The following is a 22,846-nucleotide window of genomic DNA, read 5'->3' as shown; positions in this document are numbered from 1 at the left end:
CAGTGTGGGTAGAGCCTAGAAGATTAATAGTTGGTGCCTACAGGGACTAGTAGGGTATGGACACTGTATTTACACACATGTACACATACATCCTAAGTGAACTGCAGTGCTTTTGGAGTCATTTACAAATGAAGACTGATATATTCTGCAACATGCTAATAGGAAACTGCTTAAAAAAGCAAAATTAAAGCCAATGTATTCTTGGAACATAAAAAAAAAAATCTGTTTTCTTCTTAAGAAAGCTCAGCACCTCCCCTACACCATACATAAACACCCGCTATCTTTGCCTCTCAGTCTCAACTCAGAAGCCCCTTGGTATGGGAACAAATATTGTACAAATAACAGTGACCTTTTTGCACAACGTCATGAAGTCCCACTGGTTTTAAGAGGTAAGAGCAGTGCCATTTAATTCACACAGACTATGATGGAAGAAGGCCTGCAGCTGTGGCCTGCACTTGAATAGGGTCATGGCTCATGCTGCATCCATAATCTAGACGGACCCGGTCAAAGACCTACTGTGACAGAATCACTGATGAGCCACATGCAGTGTTATGGATGATGAAATCTGTATGTATATGTTACTGTATATATAGGCAGCACCTCAGACCATCCCATTTGTGATGGTAATTCTTGGATATAAGCCTTTGCTTCACTGAAGCAAATCACAGGGTGAACTGTGAAGTAAATCAGCATATCAGCAAGGTTTGAGGGATAGGACAACTTTGCAAAATGATGCCATCTAAATCAGTGATATGGTTACCCATGAGACCAGTAGGAGCCAATCAGATCTCATTTATCGGGAAAGTCAAATGTTCTTAAGGTCAGACAATGCAGAATCACTTTAAAGACTCTGGGAAGTCCTGTGATTGTAATGACTTCTGGTCTTTCAGGACACATTTGATTTGGACCTTTATAAAGTGAGTCAACCTATGCAAAGCTACAGTACCTTAAAAGATGCCCAGATGTTGTGCTGACCAACTGGCAAATTCCCTTACAGATATGTCGGCCAACTTTTTAAGCCAGGACCATAACCCTCACTCTGATAAACTGATGATCAGTGACCTTTAATGGCTTTACTAGACTTTACACTAGAACCATTAGCATTAACTATTTGTTTTTAATCTATCTCCTGCACTGATCAAGTAAAAATAAAATTCCAGAGGTCAGTACGCTACAAAAACTGGCTGTAATGAGCTCTGCCAACATAAAGAATGTGTCTCTAAATAATGAAAAGGTTTCAGCAGAGATATATCTCACTCTACATATAGCGTACACATATAATGTTCATATTTCATTTCATTTTGTTTGATTATTGATATCATGCTTGGCACAGTTGTTGTCGGGTTAGTTCTTTGTTGCACTGCAGCGTGTGACAATGAGAAGCTACACTTTAGCTGTTAGCAGTGACTCATTGTCATTTTACCTGAATCCTTGAATCTCTCTCTTCCTAATTATGTTCCTCCATTAATTTTCTTACCACATTAATTTCACCCTTCTCATCACTTCGCCTATTCTCCACAGCTGGTGCTAGCAGCTGCAGCCTCCTGTCACTTGTGAGGCCTGGTTATTAGTTGTTTCTGGTACTACTGTTCACGGTGCAGCTGCTGCGATAGCTAACATGTTGGTTAATTTGACACATTATGCTTTTACTTCCTTTTTATAGTTTTCTCTCAGCTTTCCAGCTCCATCTTCTCACCACTTCTTCCACACTAAAGCTTTTCTAGACAGTGAAGGTAGGGGAGGGGCCGGTCATGTTAAGAGATGTGATTGGGCGGATGGGCTGCTTTCAGTGGTTGTATGGGCGGAGTGCAGTTAATTTTTTTTACAAATCATACAAGGAATGACAAATTCTAATAGTCATAAACTTTATCATGGTGGACCATTGGCATGTGGATCCCAGATCTATAAATTGGATAAAATTAACTCTGCAGCCAAAAATGATATACAAAACCCTGTTGTTTATTATGCTGTCTTTTCTCCAGGGCTTGGTGATAGAACGAATTGGCAGGAAGCCCCTTCTCATATTTGGTTTCTTTTCCATGGCCGTGTTCTTCAGCCTACTCACAGTTTTTCTTAATTTCCAGGTAAGCCACACTTCCTGTCCTTTATACTAGACATACAATATCTGAAGAGGCAACATAAAAATATATTCTGAGAAAACATGGATTTTAACACAGTTGCAAATCTCAAACTTCTAAAATTCATCAAAATTCTATAAATGTACATATATTTATATTTAAAAAAAGCACTTTTATTATGAAACATTTTTTGCATCATTCAGTATCATTAAAATCTTGAACTGTAATTACTTATTAGCAAAACTTTTACAATGCAAAATATTTAAATACCACACAGTACAGCAGCTGTAATATATAACAAAATACTGATTATGTCACTTGCTCTCTCTGATTCCTTTCAGGATAGAGTGTCATGGATGCCCTACCTCAGTTACCTCTGCATACTCGCTGTGATTGCCTCGTTTTGCTCTGGACCAGGTAAAACTACTCACATATTCTGTTTCGATCAAAGTAAACACCCTGCAAGCAGATTAGCTCAATAATCTGTGTCTGTAATTCAGTGAAGTACTGTACCTGTTGTATAATCAATGTGACTTTCCCCAACTCCGGCCTGGAATGATTGGCATCGCAAAGTAAGCTCCTGTCATATATTAGCATACTAAAAAAGGAGCCATACAGTATACAGTGTATGTCATTGTCCTGCAAATGTGGCAGTGTCCACGGCAGGTCTTGTGCAAGTTTGACTTTAAGTTTCAAGGTGAAGCTATTCCTGTCATCACACATGCTCATCCTTGTGCAGTAATATCTCCAGGGAGCATTCACCCAGTAAAGTGTCTCAGTGTCTTTAGAATGAGACTGGAATTGCAGAGTAGGAGAAAATATCAAAAACCTGACACGCACACAACAGTAAGTGAAGCACATTTTATTGTTTTATTTTTTTCATACCAAAGTTCTTTAATAAAGAGGAAGAAAATGAGACAACCTTATGCTGAGACACAGACATAATGCACATAACAACACCATTTGAGTCAATCAATTCTTTTTAAGGTGCATTTTTGAGGTAATCACTGAGGAAAGGAAGATCGTTTGACTGCACAGTGATGATTTATAGCCTATTGAAACAAATGAAGCTTCTCACTACTGATGCCTGGTGAATGGCTTGAGAGTGGGGGTGGGGGTGGGGTTTCACCAGAGGGATGACCCCAGTAGTGATGTGAGCCTTCCAGTGGATAAATGAGCAGCCACACCTCCTCTTAAGTCACTTCACCATGGAAACCATGGCCCAGATATTTCAAAAACAAAGATTATATTTCTCCATAAGAGCAGAGGGAGATTTTCCTGTTTGATAATGACAAAAGGCAGAGCTGTAGCTTTTATTTTTGTTTATTGTTTATTTTCTCTTTTTAGCTTCCCCTTTCATTGAATTATAATTTTATTTCTTCAAATATATGATTTTTTTCTTAATCTTGGAATCTTTGAATCTTGAAAGCCTTCTTTCTTGTCTCTCTGTCTCTTGAAGCTGCTTTCTTGGTATTGTTTTTTATATCTGAATGTTTCTTTCTTTCATTTTCCTCTTTTTCCAATTTGCAGTTTGATAAGGCCAGCATTCAAAATGCTTTGTCAAATGTCATTTTCATTTTCTAATGCTAATGCTAATGCTTTGCGTTGTACTTGTAAGAGAACAAAAACTAAACCTTTTTAAAAAAATGAATCTTTTATTCAAATCTTTCTTTTTCTGATCCTGATTGTCCCGGATGAGCTTATTACTTTCCAAATTTGGTTGTGTTTTACTTCACTTCATTTCTTAGTTTTCTGTATTTTAGCACTATGAACTAGTATTTGAAATATAATCAGTGCAGCTGTCACAGTTGCAACAAATTCACAGATTTTTTTTCTTTAACCAAAATAATGTCTTGGCTCATAGGAAATCATCAGATACAGATTTGAGTTAGTCCTTGTTTGCATTGGTGTATCTTGTGCCTTTGTAGCATCTTGTATGAAGCTCACCTGGACTGTAGTTTAGTCGTTATCGCTCTCTCACCCTGTCCTTTTTGCCATTCTGCTAAACAGAGCAATAAAAGAGATAAATAATCTCTCTGTGCTTCTTCATATGACTGTCGCAGACAGTTATCCAGCTTTCACAGTGTCAACGTAACATTCAAAACATGCAGGAATGACACACTTTGGGCGCTTGTACAGTACTTGTTAGGGTTTAGTGGTGCGATGGGATATTTTAGAGGAAGCTGAATGAGCCTCAGACAGCGCAGTTACTCAGTGTGAGATCAGGGGAGTGACTTTATTGGATTCCCTGTTTGCACTGTCCTAGAAAGTGCTGTCACAAGGACTAATAGCCAATTTGGCATAGGCTTCAGTTTCTTCACTGTGTCTCAGGGTTCACCTTTAGAAGAACAAAATTTGGCAGACATATTTGATGGCTTTTAAGTTCACTTCCATCACTCATGGAGATTTTTATAGACGACATTAGAATAGATTAAAACTGTGATCGGTGGAAGGTTAATTTACTGCTAGCAGTTGCCCTCTGCAGCAGTCTTGTTACATGGGAGAATGCAACAGAATAGACTTAACTGGGTTTTGTAGCAGTACACTCAAACAACACTGTGACACCCTTTGGTTATTACAGTCCACCACATAAATAATTATATTTTTTGTGAATTGAATATTGGTATGTTTTATCGTTTAAAATAGTGATGTATCTAAAACAATAGCTCAGCGCTGGTTTAGTTAATGCTCTGTAAAAATATCATGTTTTCATAGTGTGGTTGCTTATGGAACTAAAACATATTCCCTCAACTGGATATTAGTGCTGTCAAATAGAAAACGATGGACTGGAAGATGGAAAAAGGGCAAAGTGTAAAACTGCAGTCAAGTGAAAATGTTAATTATAAGTTATAATGTAAGTAACATTTTTAATTATAACCAGTTGTTTATTAATGCTAAACTCTCATGAAATCTGGCCAAGCATGTATCCATATGGCACCACTGCAGTAAATTACTGGCGCCAATAAAATAGATGTAACAGGAGGTCGTCAATTAAAGAAAGGAAAGGACGAAGCTTTGATTAGCTCGCATCAAATTATTACCACCGCTCTGTGTGACAGCGTTCTACATTTTACAGCATTTAAAATGTTTCTTTAGGGTAACTTATAAAAATGAATTAGCTGTAATTACTGTACATGGCAGCAAAATTAAGACATACAGAGATAATAAAATGATATGTTATGTGTCAGTATATAATACATAATTATCTTGTCCTTACCAAAGGTAAAATTATTCAGTGACAAACTCACACGACCAGCAACACGAGACACTGTTTCATTATGTGTCGAATAAAAACTAAGCCACAATGCAGAATGTGTGAAAATAGTACACCACATGATTGTCACTGTAGAACCACCTTTAGCAGCAATAAGCCGAAGTAATCATTTTCTGTATGAACTCATCAGTCTCTCATTGGTCAACTGTTCTTTACAGTGTTGTTTCAGTTCATTCAGGTTCTGTCCTGTTCCATGACTCAAAAGTCTTGCTGTTTTTATGTTGCCTTGATACATAAAACCTTGGGTCTGAAAGAAGGCCTACTTTCTTTTTTATTGTGATTGTGTTGCTCTATGAATTTGGCATTTTGTCCTCAAACTTTATAACAATCCTTGAACAATACAGGTGATAATTAAATATTTGATTCTGGCTTCTTTTTATCAAGAATAACTGTAACATATTTTCGGGAGAGGACAGGACAACAACAAAATGTGCAGATTCAGTCTGAACTGAAACTTAGTTACAGATTTTACAAAGTCCTCCAACACCTGCTCATTACAGCAAACACATATGTCCACACACCTTGTTTGGTACAAACTACTGAATGTGCTGTTTTTGACATATTACTTCTAATAGTGACAGACAGCTGTCGAAGCTTCAGGAAGAAAAAAAAATATGCACATTTTTCACACGTAGACAGATGTTCAGATGATTGACAGGTGAAACTGCTGTCTGTTGAGCAAATCCATTCTTGTGGTGTACACTGAAGCTGTTGTGGAGCATCCTTGATGCAGATATGTCTAGTCAAGATTTACTGGGTCTTTTCATAGCTGCAGGCTGTATATTGAATCACTGTATACGTTCATGAAGCTAATGATTTGTGCAGCTGTCACCATAGGGACAGCGATTATACATTGAAGTGCAAGGGTACTGAAATAGAAGCATTCAAGTACTGCAGTATAGCTCCACACCACTCCTTTTTTTAATTTCTTCTAGCAGGCTGACACTCTCACCTCAACTGGAAATTGCTGATTCTCTCTTTTTGTCGCCCGTGTTGAGTGTTGAGCCCATGTCAGAAACCACTCCTGAGCTGTTTCTAAACCCATTTAACTGTGCCTCCTATTTTTGTAAACAAATAATACTGCATAGTCTATAACAAACTTACGCCGCATCCCATCACTCCTTCCATCCCTACACTCTGCATGGAGAACAAGTTGAGAGCTGTCATTTCGAAGCAGAAGCAAGTCAATAAATAGTATCTTCCTAAAATATATCTTTATTTTATAGAGTCCTGGGATTGCAATTCCTTTTATCTTGCCAAAAAGTAAATAGCTTTAATGCTGTTGTCACTGTTTCCTGTGGGACAGCAGAGATAAATGCAACCCCAAAGTGTAGTGAAGTGTTTGTTAGTTTGGAATATTGTCTTTTCCCCCACGGCACTGGTGTTTCTTTCAGTGGTTGTGACATATTCTTCATTATTTTTCATTTATGTGGGTACTTATGTTATACGTCATGAATCTAAAGGGATATGATTTGAGTGGTAGTGCCGAATTGTAAATCCACATAATAAATATCCTGTGAATCTTGGGTTCAAATCCAAATCCAAATCCAGTTTATTTATATAGCACGTTTAAAAACAAAACGTTTGCCCAAAGTGTTGTACAGAAACACAGGTTGGATCCAACTCATTAATGATCTTTGTGGGTCTAAGCCAGGGGTGGGCAACTCCAGGCCTCGAGGGCCGGTGTCCTGCAGGTTTTAGATGTGTCCTTGAACCAACACAGCTAATTTAAATGGCTAAATGACCTCCTCAACATGTCCTTAAGTTCTCCAGAGGCTGGTAATGAACTAATCATGTGATTCAGGTGTGTTGACCCAGGGTCATATCTAAATCCTGTGGGACACCGGCCCTCGAGGCCTGGACTTGCCCACCCCTGGTCTAGGCCAATACTTTATTTTCACAAAACCTTCTAAAATTAATTATTACTTTTACGTAATTAATTTTAAATGAGCTCTACTGGATTTGTAGTACTAAACAGTATAACAGATATCTCATTCCAACCCGATGTCACGACAAAGCCTGAAACAGACCACTGTGTCCATTTCAGGCTTTGCCTGTCCAAAATGTGAAATGGACACGCAAGCAGAAGTTGTAGGAACAGCAGAGGGTAATATTTTATTTTGAGCCAACATGAAAATAATCACAGGAAAGCATTTAAACAGACATAACACATTTACATGTATGTACATATAAACATATATACATATAAACCGCCTAGCTTAATTGATTCTGACAATTTACAGACCCTGGGATGTACTTCATAAGTTTTTTGCTCACTACCAACTTTATGGCTTTAAATATATTATCTGCCCCTATTTGTAATGCAATTTCTGCATGGGTGTCCATTTCACATTTTGGAGAGGCAAAGCAAAATGTGAAATAGACCTGCTGGTCCACTGTGTCCATTTCACGTTTTGTCGTGGGTTGCTCAATCGAGGGAGGAATATCCTCAGCTTGCATCCTGCTGAATATTCACTGCAGCGACGCCTGCTTCATGGGCCTGCAGCTCTTTGTGATAGCACTGACTCAGTTGCATGTGAAGTGTTGCTCCACAGCACGAATCACTTGGCTTTAATTTAAATCTAAACTGTAGAGTTGTCGTATCTCATATGATTTTTTTTGTGCATTTTTTTTTCTTTAAGGAGATAATTTGCTCAGCTGTAGCAAAAATCAGTCAGCTAGTGGAGCCTCTGTGCATTTTGATTCGTCAGTGCAGCACCTTGAAGGCAACATCCAAAGTTTGGATGCATTGGCCAAAATAGCTGTCTTCCTGCTTACTGTGAAATAAATTTGCCACTTTTTGGAGTCAGCCCTAACGTCTGACAGAAATTATTGAAAGTTTAGTACCAAATTATTTTAATGTGACAGAAACTCATCCATTTTCTTAACTGCTTATCCAAATCAAGATTGCGGGGTAGGGCTGGAAGCGATTCCAGCTGTCATTTGATAAGATGTGGGGTGAATATTGGACAGGTCCCCAGTCTATCGCAAGGCTGAAACAGACAGATGTACTCACATTCACACCTACAGTACAACCAATTTAGGCTCACCTATTAATGTAATAAGCATGTCTGTGGAGTATCTGGAGAGAATCCATACAGGCACATGGTGAACGTGGAATTTGAATCTGTTGGATTCAAACTGAGCCCCCCTGCAAACCCAGCCTGCAGACAGAGGTTTCTCCTGCTCTGTAAACAGTTTCAAATCTAATTTGGAAGAAGTTCTTGAAATCAATATTTTAAGCACGTGCTCATTTCACAGCTGAACAATTAAATCAGTTTATGCTGGTGAGTCACTTCTCATGTAAAGCGGGGATTATTCTGCCGCCGAGGATAAAAATAAGCATTTCACAGTCAAGCTGTCACCGTTTGCACCTAGATGTGTGCATTGTTATTTTGGTCGGTTTGTTGTGTAACTTTGCAGCTTTTCTTTCATATTGCACTATTGACATACCACTGAGAGACGAGCATGTACAAGAAACAAACCCATATTGTCAAACTAAGCACTTTGTGTATGGTACAAACTCATCTCTCATCCTCTTTATTTCTCCCTGTCTCAGTTCCCTGATGACTTCTCTTTAGTGAACAGCCTGGAGATGAAGTTTGTGATCTAACAAATAAAAGTTCTTCTAATCCTCAACAATAGAGCACAAGGGCAAGGGATCAATGCAGGCTGAACTCACAGAAAGTGTTGCCACTATAAACTTGTCACTTTGAGGAAATGGCAGAATTGATCTCTAGAGGAGAAGACGCTAACAAAGCGCTTTAAAAAAAAAGGACTGTGGTGGGCAGAGTCAGTTAAACAGAATTAAAAATAAGCATGTGGCTATTCTTTGAGCTTAGTTATCTTCAGAAGAAGAACTCATTTATTTTACTCTTGATTAGGGATGGTGCTGTTTTTTTTTAGCTTTTTCACAGGGAAGCATTGTAATTGAACACTGGAATTACTAAAATGTTCAGTAAGGAGAAAGTTTTAAAAAGCTCCTCCCAGTCATGGCTGTGAGCTGCTGCAAACAAACATTTTACAACTTTGACAAGTTTTTCTTTCTAGTAATGTGTTACTTTCATGCAGTCAACTTTTTGCTGGTTGGTTACATGTAACTGCGATCTTGTCCTGCTCCTGACCAGTGACCATCCGCTTACTATTTTAATGTATTTTAATGACGCTAATCAGAAGTAATAATGATATAATCATTTTACCTCTCATCCATAAAAGGTTGATGACCTATAGCTGTCCCCCTGCCAGGCCAGCATGCGACAAGTTTGTGAATACAATAGCTTGAGCAGAAGGCAGTAACAATTTTGCAAATGAATACTATAAATGCATCTACTAAAAGTCTCGGAAGAGTGAGAATCCCAGTGACCTTGACCTCAAAGTCAGAGGGCAACTTTTTAAAAAATCTTCTAGGATTTTCTAATTTAAACCAAATGTACATCTACTAGAAGGCTGAGTGGAAGCACTGGCCCGTGAGAGTTTGAGAACATTCATTATAGGTAGGTGGCTGAAGAAAACTTTTAATTAGATTGTAGCATATTGTGCTCACTTTACACAAACATAATCCAGTGGAGAGTCCTTGAATCCTTTTGTTCCCCAAATCAGCTGACCACATTGATGGCACACAGTGATTTCTTTCAACATTAACATATTAATATTGATCACGTTGCTCCTTTGACATTTTATCTGTTGGTCAGAATGGAAGTATTCAATCACTGCAGGAGCAAGTAAACAAACCCACGTGTTCTAGGAGAGTTTTCTTTGTGGGATAAAATGCAAATGACATTCTTTTGTGCACTACAGTGCAAATCTGCCTGGAGGCGATTATGGAAAAGCATTGAAGCAGTCGCTATAGATAAACATTGTTCAGCGATAAAAGGAAAATAATTGGTGTTCCCTGTCATATTACACTAGACCCCTTATTGTCCAAGTGTAAATTGTGTATTTACATAAAAATGGCTCTGTGCACATTTTTCACTGGCAGACAACTTAAGTGAAATGTTTGTGCAAAATTACTGAACACATATAAGGGTTGTACGACCAAGAGTGACACCTTATTCTATTAGTGAAGTGAAGTGAAATATATACTGCTTTCAGCTGCTTTAATGTGAACAGGAGCTAAGAATCAGAGTTCCTCTTAGCCAAAAACCAAACCTAGGGCATACCTGCATCTTTCAAAGCCAGCACAACTGCCCCTGCTGGCTCTGCCAGATTCGATACACCAATCACAACCACGGTGATCTCTTTTGTTTTCTTTTTCAAAAACAAAGAGTATCTAATTTGACAGAAGCAGCGACCCAGTGCAAGATGTGGCTCCACAGCCACAGCCCAGCAGCACTCTTCTTCAGAGCAGGGCTTGTGTGAGTATGGCTAGTAATAGAGTAGTACTGCTACTTTGAGAGTGAAGGACACTCAATTTGGCTACAACATTAAGGATTCTCTATGTGTAGTTCCCTTCGCAATCGTGGTGGTGTGTGGGTGGTGAAATACTGTTATTATTTATATCACTGGAGCTTTGGTGGAGTGTAAATTAAATCACAGTCGTAAAGATTTTCAATTGCATTGGAATTCAGCTAAAAGCTATTTGAATAAATAATCGGCAGTTGTGGTCTGAGCCTGACTTGTATTGTTATTTTAGTACAATTGAATAATTTTCTGGGAGTTGCAAAACAAAAGTAGGATAACTCCATCATACACGACACATTTAGGTCAAATCAGTTCCATTCACATAAATCAGATTTAAAACAAAAGAGTTTCTTTTTGGAAAGTTATGGATTTTTGCAGTCAATTGTCCATTTGTCGATATAAGTGAGGGAAAGACAAAAAGATGGTTGCAAAGTGCTACAGACAGGCCACGACAGAGGAGACTGAAATCCACTGAACAAGATGAATCACCTTTCACCTGAGAATCTGGACATAAACATGTTGGGCCACCCGGCTTGCTGTTGTGAGAGGTGGCAAGCAATGAGAGACACCAGGGGTAAGATGGGAATGCTTCCTGACAAGAGTGGCATGCGCTTTCTCTTTAGGAGCCACGAGCAAAAACACACAGAAACCGAAGTGATAAGAGCAGCGTCTCTGTGGAGTGAACTCACACCAAGGGGAAACTTAATGATGCGTGGCAGACGGAGAAAAAAATGATTAGAAGAGCAAAAGAAATCAGAATCAGAATCAGAATCAGAATACTTTATTGATCCCTGGGGGAAATTATTTTTTGTTACAGTGCTCCATTTTAAACCAACATTAAGACAAGACAGACAATACGCTAACTAAGAATAGTACAATATATACATATATATACATACATACATACATAAGTCACTTATAAATAAATATTTGGAAAAGAAACATGTGTAGTTGTAGCAGCAAACAGTGTGTTAAGTGGATGCGTTGTACAGGGAGATGGCCACAGGCAGGAAAGATTTCCTGTGTCGTTCAGTGGTGCTTTTCGGTAATCTCAGTCTCTCACTGAACATGCTCCTGTGACTGACCAACATGTCATGGAGTGGGTGGGAGGTGTTATCCAACATTGTCTTTATCTTGGACAGCATCCGCCTCTCCGACACCACCTTGAGGGAGTCCAGCTCCATCCCCACAACATTGCTGGCCTTACGGATCAGTTTATTAAGTCTGTTGGCATCTGCGACCCTCAGCCTGCTCCCCCAGCATGCAACAGCATAGAGGATCGCACTGGCCACAACAGACTCATAGAAAATCCTCAGCATTTTCTGGCAGATGTTGAAGGACCTCAGTCGCCTCAAAAAATAGAGACGACTCTGGCCCTTCCTGTAAAGTGCTGTGGTGTTTTTAGCCCAGTCCAGTTTATTGTCAATGTGTACTCCAAGGTATTTATAGTCCTCCACAATGTCAACACTGACCCCCTGGATTGAAACAGGGGTCAAGTGTTTCCTGGTCTTCCTGAAGTCCACGATCAGTTCCTTGGTCTTTGCCACGTTGAGCTGCAGATGATTCTGCTCACACCACGTGACAAAGGAGTCGACCACAGCCCGGTACTCTGTCTCATCATCCCTGCTGATGCATCCAACCACCGCAGAGTCATCAGAAAACTTCTGAAGATGGCAGGTCTCTGTGCAGTGGCTGAAGTCTGTGGTGTAGAGGGTGAAGAGGAAGGGGGAGAGGACAGTCCCCTGTGGTGCCCCTGTGTTGCTAATCACCTTGTCAGACACACACTGTGGGAGACGTACATATTGTGGTCTTCCTGTCAGGTAATCAACAATCCAGGACACCAGAGAAGCATCCACCTGCATCGCTGCTAACTTATCACCCAGGAGGGTCGGCCTGATGGTGTTGAAAGCACTGGAAAAGTCAAAAAACATGACCCTCACAGTGCTCGCCGGCTGGTCCAGATGGGTGTAGACACGATTGAGCAGGTAGATGATGGCGTCCTCTGTTCCGAGACGAGGCTGATAAGCGAACTGAAGGGGATCCAGATGTGGTCTTACTATGGGTCGCAGCTGGTCCAGGATGAGCCTTTCCAGGGTCTTCATGATGTGGGAGGTCAGTGCCACGGGCCTGTAATCCTGGGGGCCACTGGGACGTGGCGTCTTTGGTACAGGGACGAGGCATGATGTCTTCCACATCACCGGGACCCTCTGCAGACTCAGACTCAGCATAAACAGTTTATGAAAGACTCCACACAGCTGGGGGGCACAGGCCTTGAGGACAAGGGGACTCACTCCGTCTGGTCCAGCAGACTTGCCTGAGTGAAGTCTCCTCATTTGCATCTCAACCTGGTATTGAGTGAAGGTGATGGGTGGGGGAGGGGTGTCAGGAATCTCACAGGAGGCAACATGTGAAGAGAGAGGCTGGCACAGTGGTGTGGCTCTGGATTCCAGGCTGACTGCAGGTGAGGTTGTGGGGGTGGGAGCAGACACTGTGGTGTCGAATCTATTGAAAAACAGATTCAACTCGTCGGCTCTATTCTCACCTCCCTCAGCTCCCCTGCTGTTGGTTGGCCTGAATCCAGTGATGGTCTTCATGCCCCTCCACACCTCTCTCATGCTGTTCTGCTGGAGTTTCCACTCCAGCTTCCTCCTGTAATTGTCCTTAGCCTCTCTGATCTTGTCCTTTAGTAACACCTGGACCTTCCTCACCTCCTCTTTGTTGCCCCCTCTGAAAGCCCTCTTCTTGTTGTTGAGGAGGGCTTTGAAGGAAGAAGTAAAGTCTTATGGATTTATGAGTCTGTGAGGGAAATGGTCTCTGCATGTGAAATTATATGCGTGTGGGTGCATCTGTCATTTTTGTGTTTATCATCTCTTGTCATTTATTGTGTCTTCTCAGTACACAGAGGCAGAGTTTCTACTTTTTTTAAATATCCCAGTCTTGCTGTACAGTATGTCGTTTGACTAATTTGTCATTTAGCCTCATGAATTAACACTTAAATCAACCCTCACAGTTGCATTTAGCATAAAAATATAAATTATGATCATAAGTTGCTGTAGTTTGCAGTAGAGCCCTGATTGTTGTAATTTCTTTCTTAGCTTCATAAATATTTCTTTGCATCCCAAGGCTGATGTCTCCTGTGAGGATCGTTTGCACTTTGTAATATTCCACCCATGGATACAGTGCCCGGTTTCTGAAAAGCAGGAAACAATGTTTTGTTCACATAGATGTGGTATTGATCTTCTGCCAGGAGCTCGTCCTCGGCTGTCTTTTGGGTCCTGAATGTGAAGAAGAGAACACTTGAAATGCCTTTGCTTCTGGATTCATAACTGTCTCTGCATTACCAGCCGGAAGAGGTTTTCCTATTGTTGGAAACATGAATGGTGTCATGGATCAGGAATCCTTTGAGATGGCACATGAATTCCTTTGTCAATGCGAGCTCTGTGTGGACTCAGCATTGTGTGTCCTGCAAACAGTCTCCTGTAATAATAATATAATAATTGCAATCCTGACTTTTCCCCTTCACTCCAAAGTTAACGCTGACATGTTGGTAAGCCTCTCGTTTCTGCTCAAAGATTAAGCATCAACTCACCAGTTAGCATGTTTCTAGTCAGGGCCACCGGTTTGTGCCATGACTCTGCTTGCTCCTGGGCAAAAATGGCCTCGTCTCTCTCCTCTGGACTCATCTACAATATATTCAAGCTGAGAGAGCAATTGACCTGGAAATTCCTCAGCTGTTTTTTTTTCCTGCTGTGGGCAGAATATGAGCTTAACTCCCCGCAGTTCACTCTCACAGACATCTTTCTCTTTTAGTGTCAGAAAAGCCTTAGAGTAAACACAGCGAACTGGGTAATACAACAGCTGTGGAGTTAGTCAAATGCTGATGCTCAGCCAGTTTTTTTTCTTTTCGCCAGAATACACCGAGTTAAAAATATCTTTTGATCTTCATTGAATAGCAGAAGCAGCCTCCACATTTTTGAAGAGTTATTTTAGTGACATTTTACTTGCTACTCTTTTGTGTTAGATAAAAGAAAGATGTCACAGATGCCCAGAGCACACTTACTGACTCCAAACCAGGCTCTTAATGGTGTCATGACCTACGCCTGGATGGAAATTACTTTAAGAAACTAATCCAAAGTAATTATCTCATATTTATGATGACTTTTTATTGTGCATAATGCAGTACAGTCAGCCAGCTAGTAATTATTTTTAAACTGCCCAAAATTAATGAATGAGCCAAGATGGATAGTGAACGTAAGAGATGATTAAAAGATGTTTTCTGGATGACACACAAAATACATGCTAGTCACTCTGTGCTGTATGTTAGCAAGCACTGCAGTGTTTTGAGTCAAAAGCTGTTGCCTGCATCCCAACATGAGTATGATAATTCTATGCTACTGATGATTAGCACGTAAATGTGCAATATATTTACCATATTAAACTCTTTTAATGTCCTACTTTCCATTAAAATAGGACATTTCCATCTTTTTTAAGTCAAAGATTATTTTCTATCTAGCTACAGAGTATTAAGTAATGTTTACTACCACCTGTGTTTAAATGTCAAAATGGCTGCTTGGAAAAAGCCCACCCTGAAACTACAGCAAATGCAACAAATTTTGTCTCAATTCATCAACCAGAGGGTGAAAGAATATGAGGTGATTGTAACGACCAGTAACTCGAGCTTTTGCAGTCATGTTCCCAGTAACTGCTGTCAACCTCCAGCAGCCAGTTACATCTAGCATCCAGTGGTTGCCAGATGATTGTGGATGTTTCTAAGCCCAGTTGACTGGGGGCTTATTGTCCAAAACAGTGGACACATTAGTGTTGCATTGTTTGTGGTCACATACCTGCAAATAGCTTGACAAAACTGCAGTGATGTGTTGAGGTCCATGACAGCCGTACTTTATAAGTCTCATCTGATTATGTGAAGCTGAGCCGGTAATAGATATGTGCATTTCTGTGGCGTGCAAAGAAAAGCAGAAACATCCTAGTAATTTTGTGAGCTTTGACAGTTTTTTCTCAGTCATGTAACATTTTAGACGACGTCTACATTTCTTGTCATATCAGCGAGAAAAATAATCTTTCCCTTTAGTTGCTTTTTTTTTAAAAAAATGTTATCCCTGCAGATGGTCTCCATAAATGCTCTGCTATAACCTTTAACAAACTCACAAGGATTAAAATGTTTTAGCCAAGATTTTATAAAGTCACAATTAGTAAATGAATACCAGACTTCATTTTACTTTAGTCCTCAGAACAACTCAGAACTGCTCAGCAGTACATCAGTTTAAGTAGTGGTGCTGCTTTTCAAACTCCACAGTGATGTGCTTAAATATTAAGTGGAAATGTTAAAAACTGGTACTTTAACAGTCTAACTCTAAATGCATCTACTGGCATTAATGATGATTTTCTGAGCACGATTATCTTTTACTTCTAAATCCATTAAATACTTGGACGTTTCTGAATATACCGCAAAATATGACACCCTTGCTGTGCCCTTGCTGGGCACCATTCTGCTACTGTGACAGTATTATCCCATTATGTAATTAGTGTGTGAACTGTTGTTAGATAATATTAGAAACATAGATACAACAAACGGAGAGCAATCGAGTAAGCCACATGAGTTATGACAAGGTCACACAGGATTTTTCTTAGCTCAGAATTTGCCATTAGGGGTGACTACGCACATAACCAAGATTGTTCCAGGAACAGCAGTGTCTCTGGGACCTGTGCATAATTTAAAACCAACTATAACCATCTCATAAACAATAATGCTGATTATGCTTTTGTAAATGAAACAAAACTATATGTATGAAAAATGAAAACTCCAGCATTGGCATAAAACACTGATTGATAAATATTTAAGTTGATTTAAAACAAAAAGATCTGTCACAACTAATTGTGGGTGAGAGAGAAAGAAACCCACTTGCCTCTAGTGAGGCCTTCTTGTATTTGTTTTACTCTGCAGCTCTGTCTGCCTGAGGCACAACAGATCAAGGGTCTGGCACTAGTAGCGCGTAACCAGTCCACTGACATCGCAGCAGGTCAAGCTGAAACAGAAGTAGGGCTGAACGATATATCGCATTTGCGATAATATCGCGACATGATCAAGTGCAATTTTCTAACCGCAAAGGCTGCGATTATACTCTGGACATGTCCAAATTCATGGGCTGCATCCTCCTGAGGCCGCATTTGTAGACCGATTACATCACAGCGATGCGCCGAAGGCTGTCCAAATTACTACCATATCCCAGAATTCATAGCGCGGCCCAGCCAAACTCCAGTTTCCAGCAATGGCGGCCGCTACTAAGTTTTAAAATTACTCATACTAATCTTTCTGGGTCACAAAATAAACTTTTAACATATTTTCAGGCGAGAAAGTAGTTGTGTAAACATCAAATATCTGCTCGGTTTATCAAGATATCCCATATTTGCAAAAGTGCTTCGACGTTTTCAGAGGCGTCTGCTACCCACCAGCTCGACAGCTAGCCGGGAGCTCGAGGGTTACTGATGCGGCCGAGAACGGCACAACTCCCGGCACATCATTTTCAGATCACCGCGGAGTTTCGCTGCTCGGGTTAAACGTAATATATAAGTCACTTAGACAACCTAAAAATGTTATTGTTGGGCTTTTTTCAGTGTTTTGTTTGTTCGTGAGTAAATCGGTTTGGCTGAGATTAAAGTTATTAGATTAGATAAAATAAAACTTTATTAATCCCCCGGGTGGGTTCCTCCTTGGTTTTCACACAGCTGACTAAACGTCAAACAGAAAACTTATTAAACAGAAGTATGAGACAGTCGAGAATTTACACCAGTGTCTGGTTATATTTTAGATAGCAAGAAGCAGACGGCCGAGTTTATTAAACTCCACCGAGACAGCGGTGACGCTAATCAGAACTAGCCTTCTGATTCAGAAGGCTAGACCGTCCAATTTCACGCCTTTAAATTTTAAAGGCGTGTTTGTGTGTGTGTTTATACAATTGCTATTATGTTTGCACTTTATGTGTAATGTTACTGACTGCAGAGATCAGTAAGATGTGTGTATTTTTTATTTATTAGTTTTATTTATTTAATATTATTTTTTAATTGAATGACTGTCTAGTAGTTCACAGATGTCGAAAAACTGAGTGTGGTAAAGCCACTGATTTTGTTTATGTATATTTCTGCAATCTGCACATTGTACTGACTTTCATTTTAATGTTTACACCAGGGTTCCTTGTCAGCACTTTATGCTCAGATGTTTGTAAGCTAAAAATAAACTATTGTGTATGTTCAAATATACTGTTGTGATTGAAGAAGTTAAATAAAAATGTCAGTCATCAATTCATGCATCACCTCATGTCATCATAACAGAGGTCTGTCTTCCAGGAAAGAACAGTTTAAAATTAATGTAATATAGTATTGGCCATACTATATGATGTATTGCTTGTCTTTGTTTAATAATACAGAAGACAAAGACCTTTAAAAATAATCGCATATCGCATCGCAATCGCAATATTGGGGCAAAAAATCGCAATTAGATTATTTTCCATAATCGTTCAGCCCTAAACAGAAGGACAGTGCAACAGTTCCTGTCACAAATCCAACCCATTTTTTGGTCTGATCTGCTCTGTGATGTTATATCATTCAGGCCTGATTTAATTCATGTTTTTTAATTAAACCTTTTGTTTTCTGTCACAAATGATCTCTTAATTATTAAATAGCTTTAATTGCATTCTGTCATACTAGCAGATAAATGCTAATTATTTAATAATACACTTAAACACGCCATCCATTAGTAAGCAAGTGAATAGCAAAGCTACAGCATTGGTTCTGAGATTTGTATTTGGATGTATATCTTTTGAAATTTCTTCTTCCATTTGTATGGTTTTGATGTACGCTACAATAAACACTGGAACAATGCACATGTCATATTTTTGCATGAACACGAACGTGTCAGAATGCTGTAATGTATGCATGCATTGCCCACCAGCTGCGAGTCCCTCAGTGTGAACGTGTTGTAATCCAAACAATTGTATGTTTTAATGCAGAAAACATTTGCCAGTATAATTTTGATAAATGCAATTCCCTCTAGCAGGAATCTCCCCCCGTACATTTTTTTTTTTCAATTTTATCATGTATATACGCGGTTGGATATTAATCGTTAACATAAATAGGCCATACAGTAAAAATGTGTCCGCACAGGTCATAAAGACGGATGTTTCCAGAGAAAAGGGCTTTGACATTTAGGTAAAACTAGCACATAGATGGTAGCATGCCGTCTCCTCCACAAACTTATGCTGCTGGCCGTATAACATGAATAGCCCAATTAAATGGCTGTCCTTGGCAAATCCTCAACCACTTAATTAACTGAAGTTAAATTGTAAGGCATTGCCAACATTTTTAAGCTTAAATTGCTCTAAATATCACTTTGCTTTTCATCCATTTTTTTAATAGTTGTAAACACACCGAACCCTAGCCTCTTATACAACTTATACATATATACACATTCTCTCTGCATTGTGTGTCTGCACATTTGTTCTGTCCCGTGTGGTGCTGTCCTGCTACTGTGATTAGTTTTGTGTTACATTTATATCAGAGTTGCAATCCTGGGGAGGAATCATGCACAAAATGCCTAATATGTCTGAAATTTATCAGTAAATGTGATTCGTGTTTGCAAACTTTAAAACTAAGGCTTCGAATGTGAATGCAAATTAGTTATGTGAATTAGTGAATTCATATTCATGCACAGCTGCTCACTGTCTTCTTTCTGCTACTGTAACATTAGGCTCTGATACACAAAGCCAAAGCGGGGGGGGGGGGGGGGGGGGGGGGGGGGGTTCATTGCTGCAGAAAACCAGGTGAGACAGAAAGACAGAACTGTGACTGGTATGCATCTCAGACTGTCATACCCCTAATTAATCGACATTAAAACTGCTTGGTGTCAAGTTTAGACTTTGGGAAGAGGAAGAGATCATTTCTCAATCAGAGTAAGGCTTTATAAATAACTGGTTTTCTGTGTTAGCATTATAAAGAAAACTATCACAGTAAGTGAATTTTTCAAATAACGCACCTGATGTGAAGCTGATTATCTTCTCTACTACCTCAAGAATCTGAGGCTGTAATGTGCTCACACAGAGCCAGTCCTTTATCCCTATGGTAGGTAGGTAGGTCAGCTCTGTTCTTGCATGAACACATGCAATCACTTTTAATCAGCTGGTCACATTTGTTAAAAAGCATCTTTTTCCATCAATGGGATAGTTTATTACTACAAGCAATTAAATGTAAGAGGATGCTAAGGGCTAATGGAAGCCATTCCTCCCTTTATTCACCACACGCCGAAAATGCTCATGTGGCTTGTAGCTCATTAACTGTCGCCTCAGAAGCAATTATGTGACAACAAAAAACCTGCTGTGAGGATTAAATGCAAAAGCCACTGGTCTGAAAGATTTTTATCTTAGCCGATGTTTTTGTTGGATATTTCAACCACATTTACAATGCACAAGGCAATAGCAGTGATATCTTAAATCATACCAGACAAGTAACAATGCAGATATAAACTCATCCATGTGTGCATATCTTTGTTTAGAATCAGTGTGGGAGAAACTGTGAGATGTGTGAGGTTATAGGGAGCCACGTTCGAAGCTGCCTGCGAACACCAATCGACAGCATGCTTTGGTTTACACAGAACACCATCTATACCCTCACATCAGTATTCTGCAGGCTGGAGCTGATTCCAAATTAGGCATAACTTATAATAATAGTGTCTACATTGTGAAAATAAACAATGACCCTGCGTGTGATTCTCTTCCATCACTTGACCATGCACAGCAATGTTGAAAGGCATTTTGTTTTCAGTCATTTACATTCAAGCAAAACATGCTGCATGCGCCCTTAATCATGCTTTTTTTCAATCTACTGCACATGCTATACGCCCACTGCAACAAATTGTTGGTACTCTTGGCTTCTCTGCCAACATAATCTACCCAAGACTCAGCGCTCCAAGAGATGGTTGCCTTTTACTGTTTCTTTGGTTTGTATAAGAATGCCCGAAGGTTTTCTCTTTTAGCCATTTTCAACTGTGGCACTGTGTTTACATCCATAATTGAGGGGCCAAAAGAATTTAGCAAATCCATCTTCATGTGTTTTGTGTGCTTAAGAAAATATTCTAACTGCATGCTGTGTTGTTGTGTCATTTATTGATAAGACAACAGGGAAGCAACTTTTATTTCACTTCAACAAAAGTTTGGTCTGGACCTTAATACCAGGATTTATGCCTATATGCATGTATTGTTGGAATAGAAACTGTAGAGGATTCCCATTAAATAATTTCAGAACTTGTGGTGTTTGTGTTAATGATTCCAATAATCAATGCTGGAGAAAACTAAACTGCGTATTAACAATACCACATTATTGAATCACAGTCAGGATTTATTTTCTGTGATGAAGGAAACAAGATTAACTTAAGAGCTGTGATACAAACGTCCTTAGGAGATGATATGATATTACTCCAGAGTGAGCTGATGCACTTTCTTGATGTGAGCTCCACAGAGAAGTTTTCAGGACTGATCATAAAAAACTTCAATTTTACCAGAATTGAAATGGGAGGAAATTTGAGGACATCCATTTTTTTACAGACAATGAAGCATCCCCTGATGTAGGGGAGGCTGTTCAGGTTGTTAGGCTTGACAAAAAAAGTACAGCTGTGTATCATCAGCATATAAATGGTAAGAAATGGCTTTGAAGCTCAACCAGGGTAACATTAGTAAAGAGAACAGAAATGGGCCAATGACTGAGCCTTGACTGACTCCACATAAGACAGGTGCGGATAAGGACTGAAGTATCTGTCAGATAATTGTGATGAAAACTATTTGAGAGCTGTGGCAGTGATGCCAACCTAATTCTGTAATCTGTTAGTAAGAATGACATGATCAGTGGTGTCAAAGACAGCAGATGAGTCTAGTAGGACCAAAGTGGAATAGTCACCTTTATCTTTAGTGTTGTATTTTTTAGTAATTTTAGGTTATGGTCATGTTTTAGTGGTGCTGTTTGATCAGTAACCAGATTGGAATTAATCAAAGATGTTTCCCTCAGCCAGCTGAAGGAAGTGATGAGCAACAATTTTCTCAAAGATGTTTGAAATAAATGGCTGTTTGGAAATGGGTCTGTAATTCTTTAAAGCAGTGGAGTCTGAGGAGGGAAGAAACTGGTTGTTTTAAAGTAATCTGGATCACAGCGAGATGAAAGGGATTTGTTTGTGATAGAGAGGTGCCAGGGATTTATGACAGGTAAAACCTCTTTAACCCTTTAAAGCCAAATGTATCATATTTTTAAATGACTTTTTGTGAGTTTTTGAGACTTCCACATCATCGGCGTGTCGTGGAACTCATAAATAAAACTCAGACAACAGAAATTTTTCACAAACCTTAGAAGATATAGCAAAGATAGAAAACTGAGTATGATGAATGAGTCAGTTGATAGGGTTGAACCTTGGATTGTGCTTATTATTGTTACTCAAGACAACAAGACATATTTTTTATGAGTTGATGTAAGAATAATGGCTTTCATTAGGCGACAGTTAACAGATATGTCAAGCGTAAAAGCCAGATCCTGTGTGGGGCTGGTAACACATTGCCCTAAATGAATAATTTAGCAATGTTAAGAAATTCTGTTGCAGTACAGTTAGAGGGATTATTAATATCTAACTTAAAGTCACCTGGCACATTTTTTTTGTCAATTGTAACAAATATAGAGCAGATTGGAGAATTTTTAAAAAAAATAATAAAATTAATCAATCAATAAATCATTAAGCATCTGTCTTTTTCTCTGTCAGGTGGCATCCCCTTTATCCTGACCGGGGAACTGTTTGAACAGTCTTATCGACCTGCTGCCTTCATGATCGCTGGCACAGTAAACTGGCTATCTAACTTTGCCGTGGGCCTCCTTTTTCCATTTATTCAAGTAAGTGGCATTATTTATGTATACTCTCAGGCTACCACAATATCTGTTTTTAATTACACGGTTATCATGACAAAAATAACACACAGTATACTTATAAAACGTATAAAACGTAATCTTTTCTGCCAAATGGGGTTAGAGAAAACTGGCAAATGAGGAAAGC

The 22,846-nt window shown here is 39.3% G+C and overlaps 1 protein-coding gene across 2 annotated transcripts in view; it reads left to right on the top strand.

Moving 5' to 3' along the window:
• slc2a9l2 (solute carrier family 2 member 9, like 2) overlaps window positions 1–22,846 on the top strand; it is a 114,071-nt gene that overhangs the window by 74,114 nt on the left and 17,111 nt on the right. For both annotated transcript variants that reach the window (XM_004545267.5, XM_004545266.5), the window contains 3 exons: window positions 1,983–2,084; window positions 2,420–2,495; window positions 22,559–22,686. In XM_004545267.5, the coding sequence (XP_004545324.3) occupies window positions 1,983–2,084; window positions 2,420–2,495; window positions 22,559–22,686 (306 nt within the window). The remainder of the gene's footprint in view (window positions 1–1,982; window positions 2,085–2,419; window positions 2,496–22,558; window positions 22,687–22,846) is intronic.

Source organism: Maylandia zebra, linkage group LG5 (assembly GCF_041146795.1).
Source record: "Maylandia zebra isolate NMK-2024a linkage group LG5, Mzebra_GT3a, whole genome shotgun sequence".
Lineage (NCBI taxonomy): Eukaryota > Metazoa > Chordata > Actinopteri > Cichliformes > Cichlidae > Maylandia > Maylandia zebra.
The sequence above is the reverse complement of the archived record's forward strand: the minus strand, read 5'-3'. Positions and strand labels throughout refer to the sequence as shown.